The 27,046-nt window shown below is 33.6% G+C and overlaps 1 protein-coding gene across 7 annotated transcripts in view; it reads right to left on the bottom strand.

The window, feature by feature from the left end:
* EPHA3 (EPH receptor A3) overlaps positions 1-27,046 on the bottom strand; it is a 369,016-nt gene that overhangs the window by 50,813 nt on the left and 291,157 nt on the right. For 4 of the 7 annotated variants that reach the window (XM_516601.7, XM_009445906.4, XM_054680821.2 and 1 more), the window contains exons 7-11: positions 25,690-25,852; positions 17,821-17,923; positions 17,061-17,125; positions 11,915-12,040; positions 5,826-6,011 (exon numbers count right to left, since the gene is read on the bottom strand). In XM_516601.7, coding sequence (XP_516601.4) covers positions 5,826-6,011; positions 11,915-12,040; positions 17,061-17,125; positions 17,821-17,923; positions 25,690-25,852 — 643 coding nt within the window. The remainder of the gene's footprint in view (positions 1-5,825; positions 6,012-11,914; positions 12,041-17,060; positions 17,126-17,820; positions 17,924-25,689; positions 25,853-27,046) is intronic. The other 3 variants (XM_009445905.5, XM_063806921.1, XM_063806920.1) reach the window with 1 other exon arrangement.

Below are 27,046 nucleotides of genomic sequence, written 5' to 3'. Positions count from 1 at the left end.
TGGGTTTCTTATTAAATCATTATAAAATTACAGGGCAACGTCTTCCAAATTCCATTTTAATCAAGACATTATTGTGTGGAAATGACCCCTATTACGTCTATGAGTTAATGAGAGCAAAGACCAAGCCCATTTGTCTGTAGTTCTAAATCCAACACCTACCACTGTGCCAGTTACAATTGATCAAATTAGGTCTATAATTTCAGACTGGCTAGAGATAATTTCTTTCTTCTAAATCAGGATGAGAAACACTTTCTCCAAGACTTCCTTAACCAACCCTACTCTATCAGTCCTAACACATAGAATGCTTTACATTCAGCTGCTTGAAAAATATTTATATTTATTTATGCTTAACTTGAAACGAAATTCAACATCTTCAAAGATAACAACTAATTTACTGTCCATTATGCTAGTTAGAGCTGAGTCATGCAGTAAGCACAATAATGTAAGTCATACAGTAAGTGGAATGAATGTATATAATACTCTTAATATGTTGTTTGATTTCATAAAAAGTTTTGTTTTTTTCTCCTTTCCAAGCTTTCTATCTTTTATTTATTTGCTTACCTAATTGGAAAAGCTTATTTAACAAAAAACAGGATTTCAAAAATATCAGTGAAGACTGTCATTATCAGAGTGCTCAAAATAATGCAAATAAAGGAGCTGATTTATTTGTAAAAGTCAAAAAAAAAAAGGTTTAAGATATCCTGTACAATACTGAATTGAAATAATAATAACAACAGGCTTTTTGTTTTTTCTTGAAAAGAAATGCTTTTAAAGTTTTACTATTAAATGTGACATTTGTAGGTTTGTTTGTGTTTGTTTGGGGGCTGTTTACATACCTTTATCAGGAATACATATTTTCTATGTATGATGTGCTAATAAAAAATTAAAATTAAAATAGTTTATTTTTTTGCATTTATTAAGATAGAACTTTCTTATTACCTATTCATGTTATGAGTTTTTAGAATTGTTAAATACAAAACCAACTTTTCATACTTGGAATAAACTACACTTGGGAAATGGTGTAGTATCTTTTTTGATACACTTTCAGATATGGCTTCACAATTATTCTAGTGTTATTAAATTTTTGTTTATGCATTACAATAATGTTATTATACATTCTGATAATAGCTGTATAGTTTGGTATCAAGATATTACTAGCCTCGGCATTTAGAAGTGATACTTTTTCTCCCTTTCTGCAAAGGTTGTGTAAGACCACAGTTATTCAGAGAGCTACTAAACTAGTGCTTCATCATATTTCTTCTTTCTCTAGGAGATTTACTGTATATGTAAACCAGTGCTCTAGAAATGGTGTCTTTGGGCACACACAAATCATGGTCTAACAAATTTTGTAAGTTGATCTTAATTTTTCAAAAATATCAGAAAACCATCCTATACATATATATAAATGAGAAAAATACACAATACCACGCTTTTGTATAAGTCAAAATGGCCTATTCATCCAAGGGACATAAGGGGACAGTGATGAAGAAGTAACAAAAGCTGTTTAAATATGTAAAAATAACATTCCCTGTCTTATATTTTTCTAATATATCGAGCAGTGATTTTTTAATTTTGTTGATGTGGTTACTTAGACAGACATGTTCTGAACTCATTTTAACAATTTGCAGCCATGAATGCGTGATAAAACTTGGGTCATTAGAGTTTCCAAAATTTGTTATCCTAACAAACTATCTCTGTAAATTGCTAGTATATTAAGTACAACGTATGTATTGTCTTTTAAGATGACATGAAGTGTAGTACACTTAAGATAAATTTAGAATATTTTTAGAGAGAAACAAACAGAAAATAACTAGAATTTGGCATTGTTACTAAATGATGACCTCTTATTCAGAAATGTGTCCTTACCGTACATGCAGGGAAACAGGCAACTGGAAGCCAATGGTTAAGCTTTTAGTGAAAGTGGATACTCACGCCACTACAGATAGGTTTTAATTATGAAAATCATCTTAACGTTCTGCCCATGACATTCCTCAATAATGCAAAGTTACACTTAAGTTACATGGTAATTTTTTAAAATTTCCTGAAAATAATGCAAGACAAAATACATTAATCTCATCCAATAGAATTCCTTCTATTTCACTAGGTGAAAAGTGGCCAATGGAAGGTGTTCTTGGAGTCTGAACATTATTTGACTAATGGTGTGATGGCAGAAATATCAAACATTTGCTAAGAACAAGTTCTATCCTTTTGAACTTCAGCTAAAATTGATAACACATGTTAGTACCTTGTTGCGAGCAGAGCCTGTGCCCCCCGCTTTCTGCTACTTTGAAGATCAGAGACTCTCTCACCTTCTCCTGTTTAAGACCATCAGGCTCAAAAACATTAAAATTGTTTGTGGCTAAATGAAAATAAAATGACTGAATAAAAAGCTTTAATAAAAGTTTTCTTCAAATGATTTGAAAATGATACATTGTATTTGACCTAGTGTTTCAAAGCACACAATTGAATAACAATAATAAACAGATTTATCTTTGAGCAAAAAAAGAATTATTTTCAAGAATTTTTTTCTATACATCCAAATTGATTGGTAAAATCTCAAACAACCAGAGGAGTAATTTAGATTTGCACAGTTCTTTGCCACTTAATATATTCTTATCTAATCTCATTTGATCTTTAGTGTCTAAAAACAGTAAAGTAGTACTGTTTAATTTTGTTACAAGCGAAGAAATGAATTATGTGTGAATTGTCTGATTTGTAGGAGTTCTCAGAGGAGTAAGGTTGTTTCAGAACTTGAACTCAGATCATTGATTATTAATCTAGATACTGATATGTCTGCTTTTGAAAATACTATTTTGTTCATTAAATTATAAGCTCTGCATCACTCTAGTTGTGTGTGTGTGTGTGCATGTGTGCATGTATAGATGTGCTTTCTGATCTCTGCAGGTGGATTGTTTTAGAAATCTCAGGAAACAAAGACAATAATAGCAGTAGAATAAATAGCTTCTTTTGGAGACACAATCGCTCTGTGTGTGTGTGTGTGTGTGTGTGTGTGTGTGTGTGTGTTAAATACAACATGTCAACTTTATTGTAAGGAGTTTCTATTTCCTCTCAGATGTTACCGGGTGCCAGACTAAGAGCTTATAAATATGCCACCAAGGAGTTCAAAATCTAATTCTAGGGCTACTACTCTATTATATTTACAATATATGAGATGACTGGGATTTATATAGTCAGATTTGGCAGCTTCTTACATGCTTATTTGACCAGGGAGATATATCAAATTTAGAACTCTCACCCTAAGAATAAGGCAGTTGTAATCCATATTAGAATGTTACAGAGTCGGCTTGAGTAAGATGTTTAATATATAATATCTGCAATTTTTAAAAGTCATTTTAGTGCATTTTTCTACATTTTTTGTCTTAGAGATTGTTTCATAGATTTGTCAGTCTACCATAATCTATATTTAATTGTTTCAGTTTTATATCTAAAGGAAATTTGCCACAATATTTATAGTTTAATGTTGCTTATCATCCAGTAAATGCATTTATAGGAAACAGGAAAATATAAGGAGTAGCTTTCATAATTCATAACACTGAAACAAAAAAGTCAACTCATGACTGACAAAATAATAGAGTGAGTTTATTAGTAAGCTTAAATTAGAACCTAATATTTGTGTGATAGTGACTTTTAGCTCATTTTTTTCTTAATTACACATGTTGAAGAAGTTAGTTTATGATTCTATTCAAGCTAAAAAGTAATCATTTTTTTTCATCACTCTCTGGGTGATAGAAGTAGTTATTTAAATGCACTCCTTTGAAAAGTGTATTCAATTTAATGAATCAAATACTAAAGAAAGACCTATTGTTAAAAGATATTGTTGTGTCCTCCCTTCCTTCCTTCCTTCCTTTCTTTCTTCCTTCCTTCCTTCATCAATATTTTTTTTTATTTTTCAACATTGGTAAATTAAGTATCTATTATGATCCAGGATTTATTTTAGTCACTTGTCATCAAATAACATGGGTTTTTGCCCTCTTTGAGAGTTAATATTTTGTTTTAGATATTAAGGATTATTAATAGTTCCAGAAATTTTTGAAGATTGAGGAATGTCTCACTATGTTAGAGAAGATTTTTAAAGTAACGATATAAAAGAATAAGTAGAATACAGGAAAAGACAAGTAGAAACCTGTTTGGGTTCATTTGGGGATGGGGTGAAATGAACAGAACAAGTTCCCAGTGCTACCTCTAGCACTTTCTAGTTATACAAGCTAATTACCCTTTACAGTTATTGTTTGTTCAAATGTAAGAGAGAAATTATCATGTCTAACTCACAGGGTAGTGGTAAGAAGGAAATAATGTCATAGTATAATGTGGGCACATAACAGATACTTCATAATGAAAAACTTGTAAAAATTGAGGGTTAGAAGAATGGCTTCATAAGTACAAGGGAGTTTTCTCTTCCCAGGAGGCTCAAGAGCTAAAAGGCAACCACTTGATGCAGATGTAATGGAGAACATTAAATGGCTAAATGACACTAAAATCCCAATGAGACATGATACTGTAACTGTACAGACATAAAACAGTATAGCCTTGCTCAGAAAGAACAAAGGATTCATACATTTTCCCAATCCTTACTACTTATGCCCATTTTTTATTAATTATTAACTTAAAATTTAAGAATGTTTTTTATCAGAAAATATTTCTATTAATAAGGCCTGGTTTTGTAGAGTACATAGGCAAACAAATAAAAAGCCTTATAAGAATTAATATGGGCTTACAATATATGTTGAACTATTCCACATTGTTAAATTCTTAATTCCACTTTTTATATATGAAAACTCAAAAGGAAATCAAAGTCTATTTCAATTAAACCATGCTCTCATGAGGAAGGAAATGCCTTTTTAGTCATGCTAAAGTGAGAATAGGTATTAGTGCCATTTGGAAAATGCTCTATATAATGGTAAAGAGAAATATCATTATGAAAAATATGTCTGTTGGTAACCATAGAGTATGTAAATGTGGTGCCAATGAATTATCCCCTAAAGGATGCCAAATTCCCTGCCATATGTTGTCTTTCACTCTAAAAAGTTTGCTGCCAATTTCACTTATTCTTCATCCTGAGCTCCAAAATCTTGAGGAAAAATGTCCCAGAGTATTCTCAAGAGACTTATATAGGGATTGGAGCCAAAAAACACAGATCCGCCTCACAGGATCCCTTTTGAGCCCTGCTGGAGAAACCACCATGGAAATAAGTTCACATCTCTATCATGGGCTGTGAGCCAGAGCTTCCACAGAGCAGTAAGAATCCACCTGGGTTTCTAGATCAGAACTATTTAAAATCCACAGAGAACCAAGAAACGGCCTTGGGTCTATTGTGATTCCAATCTGTACAGCTCAGAAGCATTTCCTAGACTCCCAAAATTTTCCTAAAGGCAGGGATGCAGGGGGTGGGAGGAGGTTAAAGATTTGTAACTTTTAAATAAAACTGATGAACAATAAAAGAAAAGGCAGCTAGCTGGGAGTTCCTGTCAAGCTTGAGTCATTGTTTTTCTTTGCTACTTACATAGCCGAGAATTCCCCACAATTCTTCTCTTAACTATCTGCTAATCAGCGTAACTTTAAATGGTCTAATGTGTGGCTTCTAGTATTTTTTTAAATTTTTTGAGGTCTAAAACAGTACTGTCAATAGAATATTATTTAAAGGTCTGCTCTACTGTCAAAGAAAGGCATGCTATTCCTAAACTTTTCTTTTTGGTAAAACTGAGATACTTATGAAAAAAAGCCAAAATTCTTAAATGGTTGGGGTTGGGTTTAAACAACCTTTGCTCAACATACGGAAACACAGGTCTTATGACTACTTTACTTACTTTTGGTAACAACTCCTTCCAGTCGAATGATATTGGGGTGGTCAAACTGTCCCATAATGCTTGCTTCTCCCAGGAAGTCTCTCCTCTGCTTTTCTGTGTAGCCAACTTTCAGGGTCTTAATGGCCACTGAAATCTCTTTTTTTGAAGGAAGTTTTAAGCGACCACTGCACACCTCTCCAAATTCACCTGTGATAAAGCAGAACAGCAACAAAATGTAAGGAATTCTATAATAAAAATTCATCAGTAGAGAGCAACTGTTTTATTTCAAAATTTCCATTTAAAATATTTGTGCCTTTGACCTGCAAGATGTACACTCTAGTACTCCAAATTATTTTGAAAGATAATCATATGAAACTGCCTAGAAAACCTCAGGATAGTCACCCCCTGTTGGAAAATGAACCTTGTGAAAATTCCATATACTTTAAAGTACGACACTATAAATAATGTAATGTAAAAGGAGAGGTAAGTTGAAAGCTGCATATGTTAGATTTTTTACCCCTTGTTGTCATAGCTACCATTACCTCAGAGAAATTAACAGGACAGCACCAACAGTGATTAAATGTGAGCATTGGATTAAATTTCAGATATTTTAACAATTCTGTTTTTACCGAGGGCCAATTTGGCTATATATTCAGACTCTAAAAATGAGAAGGAAAGCATCTGCTATCAATTTATTTTATTGGAGTATTGGTGTGTTGCTTTACTGACATACCAGCTATAAAAGTCTCTGGGCTTCTGGAGGACAACAACAATATAACAGTATCAAATAAAAACAACATGCCTTATCTAAATACTGTAGAAATATTTTAGATTCATCTTCTTCAATTTAAAAAAAAAAAGTCTTCAATGTGCAATTAATCCAGAATTTGTCCCATATAGAGTGTTACTGACTTTTAAATATTACAGTCCAGTTGATATAAAACTGCCTAGAACTAGTATGGACACTACCTTCAAAATACATTTTTACTGAGAGATTTACTAATCATCAATTCATTACATTTGGAGCTCACTTAGAGCAGATACCCTTTACATTTATTTATCTGTACCCATGCTGCCATGATGATTGCCACATGGGAGTTCTATAGAATGTCCTTTGTTCACAGAAGAACTTCTAACATAGTGTGGATTATCAGATATGTTTTGCATCACATTAAAAATAGTTTTTAATGTCAAATGAGCTTTTCCTGAAATATTTTAGAATTAATTATATGATTAATTTTGGCTCTTGATGGAGTGGAATCATAATCTTGGTCCAATTTTCTCTCTGTGAATTTTCTATGAGCTTCATGCCCTACGTGTCAGTCAGATTGAAGTGATATGATTCTTCTCTATTTTTGTTTTCAAGCAAGTGGTTTGATCCACAGAAGTAGCAGGTTGTCCTATTGATTTGCCAACTACATTACTACAAATGGTGTCTCTCTCCCTGGGAAGCTTTAACCTTCCCCAGGCTTGACTCATTCCCAGAAATCCATTCTTGCCCTGTTTTCAAAGCAATGACTTATGCTTTAATTTGGCAAAGTCACTTAAAATCCAAAAGCAGATATTCATGCATTTATTTAATAAATATTCATAATAGCAACTGTATTGCATACAGTATAAAACACACAGAGATAGATATAATGGTAAACAAGACATGACTAGTTTATTCCCTTTGAGGAAGTGTAGAGAAGATAATGATATCTACAGCTATAGTGTTCCTTAGGATACAGAAAGAATCAGGGAGTAGAACTTGAGAAAGTTCATTGATCTTGATAATTCGAAGGAAGAATATGCCATTTAGATATGAGAATATTAGGAGAAAGAGAAGTTATGGTGTGATAAAATTATTCTCAGAATTGTAAACAAGAGTAAGAGTTTCTTTCCTCATATAGGGTTATCCGAACATTATCAGAGAGCTCCCATTTACTTTGTTTCACTTTGTGTAAACACTAAGCTTGGGAAAACCAGAAAGTTCTGCCATTATCACACATCAACATGGTATAATAGAGCATGTTTTAAATGTAGATGTCATAATCACATATTCTAAGTGACATGTCACTTGTCAGTTTACAGGAGTGATAGTACAGAACTGTGGTTAAGAGCATGGATCCTGCAGCCAAATTGCTTCGGGTCCAGTTCAGACTCTGCCACATATTAGCTGTGTGATTTTAAGTAACTTAACCTCTCTGTACCTATCTTTTCCTATCTCTATGGGGGACATTAATTGTATCTACCTCATAAAGCTGTTGTGGGATTAAAGGAACTAATGTATGTTAAGTACTTGAAACAGTGCCAGACACACAGTAGGTGACTTCTAAGTGTTGGTCACTATTTATCTCTCTGAGTTCAGACCCACCTAAAGGATAAATTGCCTAACTACCCCTTAAGAGTTTCTGTTTAAATCAAACTGACAAAGAATATGAAAGTGCTTTATAAAATGCCAAATTCTATGTTAATGTAAGAGATGGTTATGGTAATGATGGCGATAACAAGGCTCATGTCTTACTGGACATATATTTGTAAAGGAGAGCATACTAGAGATATGAAAAGTAGGAGTTCAAATTTTAAATGAGCCAATTAAGAGTGTTCTTTGTTGTAAGTGGGACACCTGGACACATAAACATGTACATGTATATATTTACCTTCAAAATTCATGAAAATTGTGTTTCAGCAATGCTAGTTTTTAAAAATCCCCACATTTAGTAATGTGATTATTTCATCAGATAAACACTACAAATAGCCACCAATATATTATAAAAGACATAGAAATGCTTAATATTAATTCAATTATATTTTTAATAATTTAAAATAACTGCATTGGGATAGCAATTATGGTTATACAACTCTGAAAATATACTAAAAATCACTGAATTGTATACTTAAATAGCTGAACTTTATGGTTGGTAAATTGTATCTCAATAAAGCTGCTAAAAATAGAAAAAGATTAAAAATAAAAAATAAAAGAACTGTATTGTAAAAGTTAACAAAGACTGGGCAAATGCAATTTGCGATAGTTTCATCTGGCCAAGTTTTATATTGTCTTATTCAATTAACTTTGCACCCATATGAAACAAAAATTCAGATCTTGTCATTTCTAGATAAAAGCATGGCTACTAGATCTTGATTTTTTAAATCTAATAAGTGCGGCAATTTTATTTGCTCTTTGAAATAGGTATGTTTATAAGAATGGGGACTGTATTCTGATTAAAATGCACAATGTAAAAGCTGCTCAAAATAAAATTTCTTATGCTAATTTCATTTAAACAATTAAAAAAAGCCAACATTTAAATAGAATGACTCTTTCCAACACTAGCTTTAAAGCCTAACCTCCTTCTACTGTTTTCATAAAGTAAGCATAATAAAAACACATATTGAACAATGCTTCTGTGTCAGCTAAGTCCCCTGCACAAATTATCTTGTTTAATCCTCAAAAAAAATACTATGAAGAAGACACTATTATGATCTCCAGTGTCCAGCATGGGCTTTAAATTTGGAAAGTACAAGATTCAAATTTTGGTTTTTCATTTGATCCAAACAAGTCTATTCAAATTCTCAGCTTTTGTTTATTCATGTGCTGAAATGGAGATAATAATACCTATCTAAAAAGGATAATAAGATTAAATATCATGGGAATGCACAGGATAAATTAAGGACTTACTAAGTATTTACTGTCTTCAGAAATTTTTAGTACTCAATCGTTGAAAGAATGGTTGGATTGAGGAGTAAAATTAGGAATTGTAGTCATGAATTCCTCACTTACAGTAATCTACTACTGTGGGAAGCTAATTCATGTCTTAGTTTTATCATTTATAGTATAAGTATAATTCTTTCTATAGTCCAATGTATACAAGAGAGTTTCCATAACATCAATTTATTTATGTAAAATTTCTGACAGAAATTTAAGAGAATTAGCATATATATATATATATATATATTCTTTCTGTAAATTTAATTGACTCTGAAAGTTATGTAGTTGGCTGAAAGGTTTGCCTTTCTAACAATGGAAGCCAGTTGGTAATCAATTTAGAATAATTATTAAATTTTTATAAATGACTTTTTTTTAAGATTAAGAATGTAGGAAGTAGGTGAATGTATATACCAAACAAGGTTGCCATTTGTTCATTGTTATAAAAGCTATTTTAGAAATGAGTAACATACAGGTTTATTTATTATTATACTATTTATTTGTGTACATATTTTACATTTTACAAAACAAAATGTTCAACAAATTGTTAGCTTTTAGGAATAATAATTTCATTTTCTAACTTGGTAAATACAAACCCTCTGAAAGGTCATCAAGGCAGTCTAGAATTGGGTGTGTACATTATATTGAATTATTTCAGGAAAAGTATAACTATTTGCAAATAAGTACAGTTTTGTTGTTCTTAATGTGGCAAATGTGAATATTGGCTGCAAAACCCTGAACATGGGCATATATCTAATAATTTACATATATACTTGAAGACAGAAATAGGAAGGAGGCTCTATTCTAATCTTTAATGAGCATCAGGGATTAAGTGATTCAGTATAAATAGACCTCCCCTTATCTCATTTATCAGCTGCTATTTTCAGTGGTGTGCTTTTTCCCAAATCACTATGTTCTGGATATCTGAGTCTGTCAATAATAACTATATAAAGATATTTTATCAGTGGAGAGGTACCTAAATTTCAACATCATAATAATGTCTGCCTGGCTTCTGGACAGTGGCTTAGCATAAGTAACCTTTTCCTCCTCTCAACATATTCTCCAGTTGAGTGTTCAAAGTCCTCGTGCTGCATTTGCTACCGCAGACTCCGTGCTGGAGAAAAGTGCACTCTTGTGAGGAAACATTAAAACCAGCCAGACTAAACCCTTCTGCATCATGGAGCTGTTCAGAAGTCAGGACTGAAGAAATGAAACAGAGTAAACAATATATATCTGTTTTGGCACTGGATCAGCACAGATGTACAGTGAATATGTTTACTCTCAAGTCTTAGATTGTAAAAAAGAAGTTACTACTCCATTTTCCTTCTATGAACACAAGTTTCATATTTTAATGTTACCTGCACATGTAAATTTTAGGATAAGAAATTAAGATAATTAGAAGAGAAGCTCTAGTAAATTAACATTATATTTACAAGATTGTCCTGTTCGCATACTAACTACTGCTTGATTTTTCAGTACTACTTTGGTGTATAGAAAAAGAAACAAAGCATTACATGTACATTTTTGTAAAGACACATCACTCATAAATATATAAATACAGTACTTGCAGAAAATGTGATCTGATGTTACACAGAGAATTCCTGTATCAACATAACTAGTTTATGTTTGCTTTGGGGAGTGACATTGAAGGATTAGATGATGGTACAAAATTTTTTATTGTTGAGCATGGTTCATTTTTACTTTTGAATAGTAGTTTTATTTCCATGCATACTGCACATATTATGTGTTTATGTGTAAGTATATGAAATACTGTTATTTTACAAATAAGTGAAATTTTTCTTATAAATATGCAACTGTTATTAATCACTTAATAAGTGATTGTTAACAAATTTATCATTGTTTAAATTATAATTAGAACAAAGGTATATTTATAAAAAAAAGCTTTAACACAATAAGATTATTCAAAATCAAGCAAGCGTTAAAATGGAGCACCTTATATTATTTAAAATATCCACTCAAGAGTGTTGTGATAAAATTTATGTAAGATGAGTCATGATTTTACTTTGTGTTGTTTGTTCTTTTAATTCCAAACATGATTCTAAAATTGAAAATGAAAACTTCAAATTACCTGGGTTGTCTAAATTGAAATAGACTTTTATCCAGTTATCCTTATTTAGCCAAATAGGTTTTGTGACACACGATCAGCACAGCTATGGGAAGATTGAGTTGTTGCTGCTGTCACATCAGAAATTTAATAAATCAAAAGCAGCCATGGTCTGTGAGCCGGTAAGTCTGGCACCTTTGAACTCATTACATTCCATTAAATATTGCACTTATTTATTACTTGCCTTTGATCATGAAATCAGAAAATTCCCATTTCTTTAGCAATATACTTAGGTTTCAGAGACTGAGCAATCGTGATTCACATACAGTACTAAGTTGGCAGTAGGGTCATTGTGGTTACCTGCTCCAACAACTTTATCAATGGATATGTTGGTGGCATCCAATTCCTTGGCAAACTCATGAACAGCTTGGGTAGGGTCTTCATATGTATGTGGGTCAACATAAGTCCTGAGACCTGGAAGTTTTACTGTTTGAGGAAAGAAAGAAAGGTGCAATTGTAGCTAGATTTGTACAAACAATTATAGATCAAATTTTATGGCATTATTGGTTTAAAAAAATCCCTACCCCATAAGGTGCACAACCTTCAGTTTATTCTGTAGTATCACAGAAACTGGCAGTGACATTGGACTAAGTGTTGAAAAATTTAAGAAAACATGTTCTCTATGATGAATTATATAAAGGAACCACAATGAGGAGCTTTCTTTGCAAAAACATCAGAAGGAAAATGCATACTCAAAAAAGGGGATCTTAAGAAGAAAGATAATTCAGAATTGATTAGACCTAGTCATTACTACCAGGAGCAACAGTGAGTGAACACCATTATGCTATTGCATATTTATGATTACACAAATGTTATAATAACCAGATATGTATTACAATGCAAGATTGGAAAATAATTCAATACAATTATAAGGTGAGATAATGGCTGCAATTATAGATAAATTAAATGATATATAATGGCATACCTTCTGACACTGTACTGCTTATATTAACATTCACAATCAAAATGTCCCACTGTAATTACAAATCTACTTTAAGCTGTTAGTATGTGTATACATGTATGTATTATTTATTATATTGGTGTGTATATATAATACATACATGTATACACACCAATATAGTATCAGTTAAGTATAATCATATTGTATAGCTTTATAACATAATTAGAAGTAAAATAAATATTGTCTATGAGTTGAATAATGGCGCTAAGGAGCTAAGTTCCAAACGTAAGTCATATATGTAATTTATTAAATAAAAATCTCCTTCATATTATATTTATTCATTAAATTATTCTGAAGGTAAAAATGTTCATATCCTGTAGTTAAAATATTACAGACAACTGATACAGGATAATCATTTTAATTTGATTTAATGTTAATAAGATTCCTATAATTTGGAAAAATAACAGTGGAGACAATTTGCAATTTTCAATAAATTAACTTTCTCTAAACAAAAACCCTGAGTTTTAAAAAAGTGATTCTAAGATCTACTAAAGTATATAAATATGATCTAACATTAAAGGAAATTGCAATGTAACTCCTATGGTATATCTGCTAAGACTACTGATTTTGCTTTTAATTTTGATAACATTCATAGCACAGAATATGGATACTTAATAGTGTGTTTTAGCACAGAATATGGATACTTAATAGTGAAATATATTTTCATTCATTATATTAAATTATAACAAATGAAATCAGATATTACTGTTTCCAATATTACTTCATAATGGGAGAATCTCATTGGGAAAGTTGTAATTGAACACCCTGCGTGAACCAATCGTTTCTTTGAGTTAGTTTTGTAGTTTGTATTAAATAGCTGTGGAGACTGCAGATGCCCGCAGTTTTTCTGGGAAGCCTCAGTACAATGAACATTAGGCCAACAAGTCTAGGATTTCACAGTATGTGTTAACAAATGATCAATTCTTTGAACTACAAGACAACTTCATGAAACCCATAGCTATAATGCATTACGATTTAAGTTCTTGTGAAGCTTTCATAGAGATTTTGAGTAAAAAATCATAAGTGTGAGAATAAACTGTTGTAAAAGAAATGGTGGCTGAGAGACAGGTTAGGTAAAAACTCTATTTTCCTCAGCTATTATTTGCATGACTTTGACACAGCATAATAGAAAGCAGGGATGGTGGTGAGAGGGCAAATAGAGAATGCAGAAGAAAAGCTAACACGACTCCTACTTCTGCCTGGTGCTGATACAGCTACAACAAAAGAGCAGCCGCTATCCAGCTTGAGGCGAGGTGTGGATAATTTGAAAGGACACCACTATCTAGAAGTCAATATCCACAGAAATGGGGAAATACAAGTTCTGTCCCTTGCTTTGGACAAACTCTGAGTGGAGTAGCTGTTGAAGTGAGAACTTCACTTTTTGAGTTTTTCATCTTGAATATCTTGGCAAAAAAGACAAGCTAGGGCTCTGAGAAAAAAAAAAAAGCTATACTATTCAAATGCCTAGCATGAGAAACTGTTGCATAGTTCTCACTCAATTTATTGATAGAGCTCATTGCCCTAATGAGTGTTTTTATTGTTAAGAACATTTATTTACAATTATTAATATAATTGATGTTTCCTAATGGTAGAATTTAGACTTAGAAATGTCCATTACTTTTGAGCTCACAGATCAGCTTATATGCTTCTTCCATATAAGCATGAATCCTTCCTATAAAAACAGATGGGAGAGTCACCCTTTAATACAGTAATCTGTTGTGCTTTATTGTTACATTAAAATAACTTCTAACATTATCAGTACTAAAACCCTTTACCTTTAAAAGAAGAAACTTCTTTAAGATTAAGGAAAAGTTATCATACTTTTCTAGATGTGGAGTAAGAAAAATTGTAAAAGTAAGTAACCATTACTAAAATATGTTAGGAAATAAAATCTTGTTGGAGTCTTTTCATTTAGTCAATTTAGTTACATTTTAAGGATGAAAACTCATATCAGATCAACCCTATATTGTGTGATCTTCCAGTTTTTATTTGCCTTTACTTAGTAACAGTAAGGTAAAGAAATCTAGCAATCTTTTTCAAGGAAATAAAATGATACTTTAAGCATAAGGTAAAATGGAACTGTTTTGTACATAATTATAACTCCTTTACTTTGCTGAAGTTAAGAAAATTAACGTGGGGGAGATTTCCTGCCATCAGAATTTACAAAGATTATAAAATGAGTTGTTAGGAACAATGTCTCACATATTTTAAATAAGCATTGGCCTTAAACAGACTTGAAATTGTGTGATTTAGATTTACCCTTAAGTACCAGTCAGCTTGTAGAGAATATATGTATGATGGATACCTATATGCAATACTACTATTACTAAATAATTTGAAAATTAAATAACCATTCCCAAATAAAATGAATCCTATTAATTGCTATTAATTAAAATAAGGTGAATTTCTTTTCCATCCATAAGACATTTGGGGGAAAAAAACAAACATAAACATATACACCCCCAAGTAAAATGGTCTGTTCGCTGTAGAAGCACTGGCTGCTGATCTTTAACTGCTGACCCCAGAGATTCCAGGAATCAGGTGATTCAGGCTGCGAGGCACATAATCCCTTCACACCAATAATTAAGGGCAACATACAGAGTAACTGGGCTCTGTCATGAAAACCAGGTAATAAACACATGCACACGTGTTAAGCTGCACTACTTTACAGCTCATTCTGTGCAAACACAATAATTTACATTTCCATTTTACCAGCATGAGTTGCCCTAAGGATAGCAAAGAAGTAAAAAGGCCCAGCCAGAAAGGGCAAGGGGACAGGATCTTAGGAGGTGAAACACATTTCTTTCCTTTTGAAGCAATATTATAGGATTTGTAACAAGGCTGTAGGGAACAGTTCGTAGCTAGAGCTTTTTAAAGTAATACCAAATAAATGGTCTGAAATAAACCAGCTGTAGTATTAAGAGGCAGAAAGTTTATGACATGCATATAAGTTACTTTATGCCTTTGCAGCCAGGATGAAATGCATTTCTCTTTTGTTTGTCATAAGGATATTGTGCGTTTGAAAAAAATTAAAGTTTCAACAAAAATCCACCATAAAAACAATAGCAAAACAGACTGGGACGATAGAGGAACCTGTTTAATAATTGGCACACAGAAATTTACCAAAGCTCAAAATTCGTAAGATGTAGGCTTCCCATAAAAAAAAAAAAATCAAATCAGCACGGTCTTGATCTAAAGATGATATTTACAATTGTCCAAGTCAAATTGAGGGTGACTTAATCCACAAGAATGCCACTGCTCTAATTTATGCATAAAAATTGTAACACTAGTGTTTTGTGGGCGCATTCAGAAAAAGAAAGACAAGGATCCTGTAACTTGTTCAGGCATTCTTTTTAGACTTTTGAGTTGGTCACCTAATTAATCTGGACTGATGTGATGTTGATTTTAGGAATGTAGTACTTTGGCTTTTTTGTGTGAATTATTTTATAGACTCTGCAATTGGATGAACAAAATAATGCTTCTTCAAACTCCTATACTGCTTTCATCTCATATCAATTTATATTTTGAAAGGCATTATTTTCAAGCTACTGTATGCTTCCTGCAGGTTAGCAACAGGTAGTCAAGTTTTTTACTTGAGTTACAACTAAAGCTATCATTTTTAGATGATAATCCAACGGCTGATACAAAGTATCATGTCAATTTGCAAATAATTTTAGAAGGCAATAGTGAATACTAAAAAAATTAATGCTTACAAGACTACATTAGTTATATTGAGATTATTTTGGAGCACATAAGCATGAGTACAGTCTTTGTACTAATTTCCATGAGAACATGCTATTTAAGCTACTGATTAGTAATTGCCACACTAAGCTGAGCCATAGTTTGGAACGCAAAACACCTGGAATGATTCGTTTCACCAGAAAAAGAAAAAATGTCTTCTTGTTAGTTGTAAACACTTTGTTTCTGAAATGTGTATTTAAAAAAAATTAAAAGGGTAAATTAAAATGTGGAGAGAAAGTTCTGGCTTTACTACTAGTTGGATATCATGTAACTGCAAAATAAACAGTTTATTTTAAAGGCTCTTTCTAGGTTGGTTGATAAAATGGGATAAGGCACTTCAAATAAACAGAGGTTGTTTATATTTACTTGGCAGTTAGGAAAGAGAAAAGTCTCCTATTTAGAGTTTAGCAAAGGACTAGTAATAAGGAAATTGAAGATACGCTTTGCATTTCAGCCATGCAGAGCAGACTACAGTTTCTACTACCTAGCATGTGCGTTATTTGAATGTAAACCACAGATTACCCTTTATTTTAGCTTAAGTATGCTGAAATGTACACATGTAAAAATTATTTAATGCAGAAGCATGCATTTCCCTCTTTTTCTAAAATAAATTTAATGTACTCAGTTTTTCCATAAAACTGCTTTTGAAGTCTCTTTGTCAGGAGGAAGTTAACCAATTGTAAATCAATAACTGCTAAAGCTAAAGCGGTGAAGCAAAACAAAAAGCCAAGTTTAGAAACTTACAATGCCCATTGCCAAAATGAAGTCTTTTTTCATCTGCCCCATGTTTTGACTTATAGCCACAGAACCTGGAGGTAAATCAAGGAAAGCGAACACATAAGAGGAATATATTTAAAATAGTTACCTATGCTCAGAATGTGCAAAGCATAAAAATAAAACATTTTCCTCAAACAATTAAATGCTTTAGTGAAAGTTTAATAACTTCATATTTTCTAAATCCTCTGAAGAAAGCCCCTCTCTCTGGGGACCCTGGAAAGCTGCCTAATGAGGAGATACACAGAGTTGCTTCCCACTGTGCAGACCCTCCAGTTCAGTTTTTATAATGGCCTTAGAATGTGTTTATAGTATTTTTTAACAACTTCTGTTAGAAGGAATGAAGGGTAAAGTCTCTATGGGTAATGATTAGTGCTGTGCAGTGTTACCCCTGTTCTGGGTGAGAAAGTGTCAAGGAAATCTGGGGTTATTTGAAGAGTGAGGAGATAATTAGAGAAAGAAAGTAAAAACTAGGAGTAGTGTCAGAAGAGAGAAGAGGAGGGGTGTATGTTAAAAGAGCGGGGACAGGAATTTAATGTAGAGCAGAAAATCAAAACTAAGGATGGAGAAACAAAGAAAAGGAGGAGAAAGAGAGGACCTGAACTACAAGTGGAGACATTCTTATTTGTTAAAATAGTTTATTGAGCACACTCTTCACATTTTAACAGCAATCAGTGGCAGCAAACAAAGCAACAATGAAAGTGAATAGTGAAACAGACTGTGAACTCACCTCCCAATCAAAACATAGATGACAACAGTGAGGAGAATAATTGCTACTGCCGCTGAAATGGCGATCATGACCACTTGGCTACTTTCACCAGAGATGGAGAAAGCTGTGAGGTTGAAGAGAAAAAATAAGAACAGGTATTATAATCATGACTAACATCTACATGGAACAGTTGATTGATTCATTAATTAATTAATATGTGTTCTACTTTTACCTGAAGTATGGCTTAATGTCTGATACAATGTTGAAAGTATTCTTTACTTAACGTTTAAAAAAATAGACATTTCCCATAATTTTGCTTGAAATTTCTACCTAATTAATATGGGTACATACTTTGTTTCAATGACATCAATCTAACATTATTTAAATGTCTCCTGTCCAAAATATGCTGTACTGGGTTTCTCTGTCCTCAATGGCAAAAAACTCATTGAATGAACCAGAAGTTATGGGAGGATCTTAGAGGAGAGAGGAAGATTTCTCAGCATACAATTATAAAAAGCTTTCTAATTAAGCTTGTTTTACCTCCAATATCCATATTCATTTGAAAAGTGATATAATACATGGACCTCAACACATACCACCAACAAACTGTCTCTCTATTTCCTACCTTTATAAATGGCCCATTTATTCACCTAGACAAATGGTTGGCAAAAAAGCCCAGGAGCCAAATCTTGCCCGTCCCCTGTTTTTGTACAGCTCACGAGCTTAGAATGGTTTCACATTTCTTTTAACAGTTGTAAAAAGTCAAAAGAATGAGATTTCATGACATGTGAAAATTCTAAATCTAGGAAATTCAAATTTTGCTGTCTATAAATACAATTTTATTGGAATATAGCCACAATCATTCATTAATTTGTATATTGTCTATGACTGATTTTATGCTAGAATGGGCAAGTTGAGTAGCAGCAATAGAGAATGATGTGCACAAAGCCTAAAATATTTATTATCTGGCCTATTACAGAAAAAAGTTTACTGAGTCTTGACCCAGACCAATGCTTCTCAAACTTTAATGTTCACAAAAACCACTCAAGAATCTCTGGAAAAGCAGTTTCAGATTCAGTCAATCCGGAGCGGGATTGTACATTTCTTATGAACACACGGGCAGTGCTGATTCTGCTGATTCCAGACCACAACATTTTGAGGAGCAAGAATCTAGACCATAAATATAAAATAACCTTCTCCTCTCCATCTCCTAATCATTCTGCCTCCAATTAATCACCGAACACTCTTAAATATCCTAGTTTAAGTCTTCATTTATCTTCTGAATTATAATTAGAAATTCCTAATTTGGTCTCTATTTGTATGCTTTCCACACATTTTATCTTTCAGAATATTCCTTCTAAACCATGAATTTGACCATGTCATTCCTATGCATAAAAGTTTTGTACAGGAAAATTTTGGCTCTTTATAACTTTCAGGATAAGATGCAAATTTCATAGCAGAGCGTGTAAAAGCCATTTAGAATCTGTTTCATCTTTAAATCCCCAGCCACATCTCCTACAAACTCCATAAGCATCCTAATCTCTAGATATTTTAAAATACACACAATTCCTGGAACAGCCTCTTTTATGCTCTTATTTGCATATGTTGTTCTTGCGGTAAATGCTGATTAAGTACATGAACACCTCAGGACTCAAAAGAAGAGCAGATTTTAGTTATCTGAATACTATCACCTCCCCAGGAGCCAACATGTCATCTTCAGCCTGAACAAATCTAAGTTTGGAAGATTTTCTCTAAAATATGTGGTTTTAGGGTTAGTTAAATAATACAAGAAAAGAAACGTGACAGATAGGTTGTTAGTAGTTTCCTGTGAGTAGCATCTGAAGAAAAGTGCTCAGAGTGTGGCAGGATGGCACACTCATAATATAAACTGTTGCAAGCCCTTTATTCTTTACTACCAGCAAACTATTGTTTATACCTCTATGGCAGTCACAGGAGTGCTTGCTCAGATGTTCCTGCTGCAGAGAGTACAGTCAGCAGACAGCCTCCAGCTGCTGCACCTTCAGCTACAGCCTTCAAGCACAGGTTATGTACCCCTTAGTGACTTAACAGTACTGGCAAAGGGTTACTGGAGCCTGGCCATCCCTGCCCAATGCAACACTCCTCAAATGGGTGATCTGTGCTCTGAAACTCCCCATTGGCTTGGCCAAAACCCTCAGAGCTGCACTGCTATCTGGGGCTTCCCCTCCTCAACTCTTTCTTCTTTCCCTCCTTGCCTTTATAAATGACAGACCTACATCTCAGTCTGAGGTTCTGCTTGCCTGGCTCAGCTCCATCTGCCTTTTATCCTTCACAAATATTTCTCCTATAAAGCTCTTGTAGTTTCATCTTTGTATCTTCCTCCCAGAGCATCTGGCTGTTACATCCCTATCCATTGGCTACAGATCTGTGAATGATTTGTGAAATAGCTTAATCCAATATTTCAAAAATGCTCCATAAACATATAGTGGTGACTTGAACTCATGCTTTTCACTTTGCATACTGTAATAATTTATAGAAAGCAGCAAGGTTTGAATTCTGTGGTTATTTTGATTAGCCAGCTTATAAAATAAAGCTCAGTGAAACTGGGAAGGGAAATATGATAGGAGAAAAAATAATTCTCTATTTCTTTTTCTGTTGAAAACAGAATTAAACTAGGATTTCTCCACAGTTTTTTCTGTCTCTAAAATATACGACTCACAGAGGCTATCTAAAGCACATAACTAAATCAGATCATTTCCATTGCTAAAATTAGCAAATATGTGAATGAATAATAGTGATGAGTTACATAGGTGTCTAATAATTTAATGTAATTGATAGCTATTACATTTCTTAATAATTCAACTTGAATTTGTTTTCTGCTCCCTCTGTTTCTATTCATTTCCATTTTACTCCATCCTACACAGAGTGCTGGCTTTCTCTCTCAAAAGAGTGATTCAGAGTTCATTCTTTTGAGTCAGAACTCCTGGATTTACATTTGTTTGCTGTGTGACATAATTTTGTTGTTTGAGAATTAAATGAGTTAGTACTAGTAAAACACTTACAGTAGTGCCAAGCATATATTAAGTGCTCAATAAATGTTACAATTGTTTATATCATTTCCCTGGTTAAAACTTTGCAAAAGTACTCTATTTCCTACAAAATGATAGATGATGAATGCCTAATTTTTATATAGAAATTTCTCCATTTAATGATTCCATTCTCCCTTTGTCAGGCTTCCTTTATGTTCCCTAGTAATAGGGCCCAAGAAAGTAAAGTTGTACCATTTTTACTCTTCAAAACAACAAATAATGAGGGTGTGAGGCTTTCGGGAGCACTAATTTAATTATCCCTGGGGTTGTCTTCTTCATAATAATATCCAATGAAATCCTCTAATTTTAAAACTCAACTTTATTCCACAGATTGTTATTCTTGAAATTCTTCAGATGTTCAAATTATGGACTATTTGTTTAAACACAACACACATGCACAGTGAGTACCTACTATATGAGGCTATATGAGGTACTATTTTAAGCACTTTACAAGTAATAACATATTTAATAAACATTAAAATCTCATGAGTTATCACATGATGTTCCCCAATTCCCAGGTAGAAAAACTGAGACACGGAGACTTGAAATGACTTGTCAAGTTCACCCTAATAATGCTCAGCTGCTCTAATGTATTTGATCTTAACTTTCACTTTATTCCTGGTTTTCTTGTGCACAAAGCACACACCATGGCTTCAGTTTTTCCCCACTGAGGGTTTCCAAACAGTTGGACTATCTGCTTTTCCAAACATGCCCTAATGTCTGTACTTCTTGTATTGGTGGAAGCTACCTTCATGCTAGGAAAATCCTTTTACTCTTTTATACTCCATGCTTTCTATGGGTCTTAGCTTAGTATTTTTTTTTTCATGTGCAATAATTGCACGGTTCAAGACTTCAAAACCTGGAGATTCTAGGTTTGTTGCCCCAACTGACTGGATATGTAAACTCAGAAAAAAAAACACACAAAATCTGTATCTTGGATCATGTATAAAAGGATACAATAGTATCTGAATAACTTATAGAACAGAATCAAATGAAATGTTTATCATACTGCTTTATATACTGTCATGTAGAAACCTGGATTCTGGAATTGACGTATCCCTTGCCAATTGTGTGACTTTGGAAAACTTCCTTAACCTCCCTTTGTCTCAGTTTCCTCAACTGTAAAATGAAGATGATAATAAATATAAAATACCAACATACAAAAATAAGATATTTTAAAGCACTTAGAAAAAAATATGTGCTCTACTCTGCCTCCATCTCTTCCCTATAAAGTTCAGAAAATGTTATCTAAATTCCAGCTCAAAATACACTGTGTTCTACCAAGAAATATGCATACATGTCATGAATGAGACATTCTTATGTAATTACAAAATTAAAACCGGCTGGGCACGGTGGCTCACACCTGTAATCCCAGCACTTTTGGAGGCCAAGGCAGTCGGATTACTTGAGGTCAGGAGTTCAAGACCAGCCTGGCCAACATGGTGAAACCCCGTCTCTACTAAAAATACCAAAATTAGCTGGGCGTTGTGGCACATGCCTGTAATCCCAGCTATAGAATCGCTTGAACTCAGGAGGCGGATTTTGTAGGGAGCTGAGATCTCACCACTGCATTCCCACCTGGGCGACAGAGCAAGACTCGGTCTCAAAAAAGAATAAATAAATACATAAATAAAATAAAATAGTAAAACGAGAGGGAAAAAGCAAACTGTTAAATACAAACATAAGTCTTATGTCTATTTTTTTAAAAAATCAATATATAACAAATAAGAGTCTTATTAAATACTTAGAGCATTTAGGAATATGTCATTTTGATTTAATAAAAACAATAGGGAGAGTGAGACAAAAAAATTTTTGTCTTTTACCTCCTAAGACAAAAGGCATTTTTTTCTCATTGATATTTAAAATCTGGAAATATTATGGTGAAATAAGGGCAAAAGTAAACTAACTTTTGTAAAAAGATTAAAATGTGTAACTCACAGTTTTTAAATAAATGAGGAGGGAGAAAAAGGCTCATATTTTTCCATCCTTTTTTCCTCTTCTCTCTCTCAATCAATGGAAGCATTGCTAATACAAAACTCACTTGGCAAAAATCCTAAGGCCCTGTAGTTTTTGAATGAGATATTTCCTAAACCTCAGACACTGAAGCCTCATTAGAAGGTTATGCATAAATGCTACCACAGCAATAACTGTGGTAAATCTGGAATTACATTAGAATTTTAAAATATATTGTTTTTGCAAATTTACTTATCAGAGAGGGTTAAGTGTTAAGACCATGTAATATTAGAGGGATGTTCCCAAATATGCATAAAACATGTTTATCTAATAGTGATCTGAGCCTTTTGCCTCATAATATGCCTGATTTCTACCACAGGACACAATAAATATTAGCTTTTGCTAATTCTATGATTTCGGATCTCTCCTGATAAATCAAATATAGATTTTGTTATTGCTGTTATTTCAAATATTCATTTAAGTCCCAGTACTTTGGGAGGCTGAGGTGGGTGGATCACCCTGAGGTCAGGAGTTCAAGATCAGCCTGACCAATATGGTGAAACCCCATCTGTACTAAAAATACAAAAAAAATTAGCCAGACGTGGGCACGTGAGCCTGTAGTCCCAGCTACTCGGGAGGCTGAAACAGAAGAATTGCTTGAGTCAGGGAGGCAGAGGTTGCAGTGAGCTGAGATCATGCCATTGCACTCCAGCCTGGGCAACAGAGCAGGATTTTGTCTCAAAAAAAAAAAAAAAAAAAAGAGATTTTGAGAAAAGTTAATCTGCAATCATTTCAAAAGGAGAAATTTTCTTCGTACCACTTAACATTTGCAAAAAGTCTTAGAAGTACTAATGTTAAGTTACACTTATATTTTATTATTGAGCCATCTAAAGTTTTTAATTTGTTTGAAACCTTGTTGGCACTTGCATTTCCATCATACTTCATGTTTTGTTTCTAATATCTTCTGAGGGTGATTTCTCCATACACATTTTATTGTGAGGATTAAAAGAAGTCTTTAAGAATAGATTTACGTATTTGAGGATGGCAGCTCTCCTTTGAGTAGAATTGTCATGGTTCAGCTATGAGCAGATGATTTCTAAAAACATTAACATTTCAATACCTGGTGAAATTTATAGCTCCTTATTGTAAGCAGCATTTCTAATTGTCCCACAGAAAGTGTGCCATAAAATATGTACTCCAACATGAGTAAACTTGATGGAATAAATACTATATAACTAGAATGATTCTTATATTTTTAGGTCAATCCTGAAAGTTTTTATCAGGTATCAAATTTGGACACAAAAATATACCAATAACAATGAGATTTTATGTCAGGAACTAACTATCTAGAAAATGGGAAATACAGGTGTCAGGGAAGAATGGGAAATGGGAATGGTCAGATTATTATATTCCATTCAGCAGAGTGTTGAGCATTGTCAGACCTTTCCTGGGTAATCTATTTCTAAAGGGTGTGCATCTTTGCTCATCTTTCTAGGCTACCTTACAACAGTGAATTTAAGTTGTAGAAAACTGATAGTGATATATATCCTTTTTCCTTTAACAATTGAAATAACACTTATTTACTAGGAAGACAACTGGTTTGTGCCCTGTAAGAAAGATGACCTCAATCATTACATTTATTACCCTCATTGGATATTAACCAGTGTGGGATATATTAGCACATTTTTAACATATTATGATTACCTAAACACACACACACACACACACACACACACACAATTATGTATCTGTTCTTCAAGTTTTTCTTAGCACAGGTTTTAATCTCTTGCTAATCTGTTTATTAATTAATGAGTTAAATAGCCGGGCGAGGTGGCTCACGCCTATAATCCTAGCACTTTGGGAGGCCAACGCGGGCGGATCATGAGGTCAGGAGATCAAGACCATCCTGGCTAACAAGGTGACAGGAGATCAAGACCATCCTGGCTAACACGGTGAAATCCCGTCTCTACCAAAAATACAAAAAATTAGCCGGGCGTGGTAGCGGCCGCCTGTAGTCCCAGCTACTCGGGAGGCTGAGGGGGAGAATGGCGTGAAGCCAGGAGGCGGAGCTTGCAGGAGCTTGCAGTGAGCCGAGATCGCTCTGCTGTACTCCAGCCTGGGCGACAGAGCAAGACTCCGTCTAAAAAAAAAAAAAAAGAAAGAAAAAAATGAGTTAAGTAAAATCATTAACTTCTACTCATTTTATATTAGTGCCATAGACATAATTTTACCTTTTTGAAAATTATATTTTAGCAAAGGGCTTTTTTAAGTGTGAAGAAAATTCATTTGAAAAAAAGAAAAGTTACTGGAAAAATGTTTGCCAGTTTTAGGCCAATTTTAGCCAAATTTGGGGTTAAAGGAACAGGCTATTCAAATTACTTCTGAATGTGAATGAAGTGATAAAACACATTTTAGAAAATCCTTATTCTCTCTGTGATATGCTATTGAATGTGTTAAGGATTAAAACAAAATTAAGATTCTCATGGATCAGCAAGTTTCTTTTTTGTGGTTCATTGAATCATGCAATGAACCTGGAATATCTGAAATGACAGGCACTGGAAGTGTGTTACTATATTAAATAATGTTCCTCAAAAGCAATTTATGGCTAAAAAAAAAAAAGAAGAAGAAGCATTTCAGGCATTAGAATATGTTTGATTTTCATACAAGAAAAAAAGAAACACAAAATGTACACCCACACAAACACAAATACTGTATACAGACACAGGGCTCTGCAAATTGCAATGTCCCAAGCAATATACCTTAAATGTATCACATTTGTTTAAAACTTAGAAACAGTGAGAGTAAACGATCAGACATCTTTTGCAAGATCCCTGCCCCCTCCTCTAGACTACTTTGAAATAATACATACAGTCTGGACTAGTTTCAAACTCAAACTTGCGGCTGTTCGTCCCATATCCAGCGGCTGTTCGGGCTCGGATTTGGAATACGTATATAGTGTCAGGCTTGAGGCTACTGATGGTAACATTTGTGCCTCTTGCCCTCAGAATGGTATAACTTGTTTCTTGTTCCTGCTTTGAGGTCAGAAAAAAAATTCATGTTAAAATCAAATCTTCATAATGCTATAAAATGATAAACAGTGAACCACTCAAACCTGATTCTTTTATATTTTAACACAAATCATAGGATGGATTTAAAAAGTCATATCGATTATTTCAATTATTTTATTCTCTGAACGCAACTTAGGCATTTTTTTTTTTTTTTTTTTTTAGACAAAGTCTTGCTTTGTCACCAGGCTGGAGTGCAGTGGCGCGATCTCAGCTCACTGAAACCTCTGCCTCCTGGGTTCAAGCGATTTTCCTGCCTCAGCCTCCTGAGTAGCTGGGACTACGGGTGCACGCCATCACTCCCAGGTAATTTTTGTGTTTTTAGTAGAGACGAGGTTTCACCATGTTGGCCAGGCTGCTGGCCTGCTGACCTCAGGTGATCCACCTGCCTCGGCCGCCCAAAGTGCTGGGATTACAGGCATGAGCCACCGCACCTGGCCCAACATGGGCATTTCTAAAAATAAAAATATTTACAGAATTTCCTAATTTGAATATTATGATTTCTGTCCTGCATGTAAAGCAGGAAAAATTTGGCTTTATTCTAACCAGTAAATATGTGAGAGAAGATATGTTCTCTTCAAAGTCAAGGCTGAGAGAAAGCTTAAATCTAATTCCAATAACAAACTTACAAAGAAGAAAATATCCCTTTGAATTAAACCTAATAGGAATGCTCTATTGATTCTGGAGTAGAACTTTTTTTTATCAACCTTAAAATATTAAACATAAAAAATCAAGGTTTTATATGTAGCTCTACATTATTTTTAGCTTAACTGTATTTGTGCTGTATTTAATCTAAGTCACTGTGGTTTGGTAGAGACAAAAATCTCCAGATCAAAGGCTAGAAATGCTTCCCAAAAAGGATCTCTAGGAGATTCACATTGTACATTAGATTCACACCACACATTTTAGTGGCCTCTTTGTGTCAAGCTTTGTTTACAAAAATTGAATTTATCAAGAATTACGTTTTTTCTCTCACATATATTATTATACACAGAGCTCCTATGAGGAACTTGATTTCAAGCAATGGTACAATGTCCCTGCACCTAGGGTAGGACCTAGAGTGGACAATATGAAACGCTGTATATCCTCAACCAAAACGAGATTGAATAGTACAGAAAACATGCCATATATTACATATACTGTTAATCACCATCAGCGAAA

This window comes from Pan troglodytes, chromosome 2, assembly GCF_028858775.2.
Source record: "Pan troglodytes isolate AG18354 chromosome 2, NHGRI_mPanTro3-v2.0_pri, whole genome shotgun sequence".
Taxonomy (NCBI): Eukaryota; Metazoa; Chordata; class Mammalia; order Primates; family Hominidae; genus Pan; species Pan troglodytes.
This window is presented reverse-complemented; position numbering and strand designations above follow the sequence as displayed.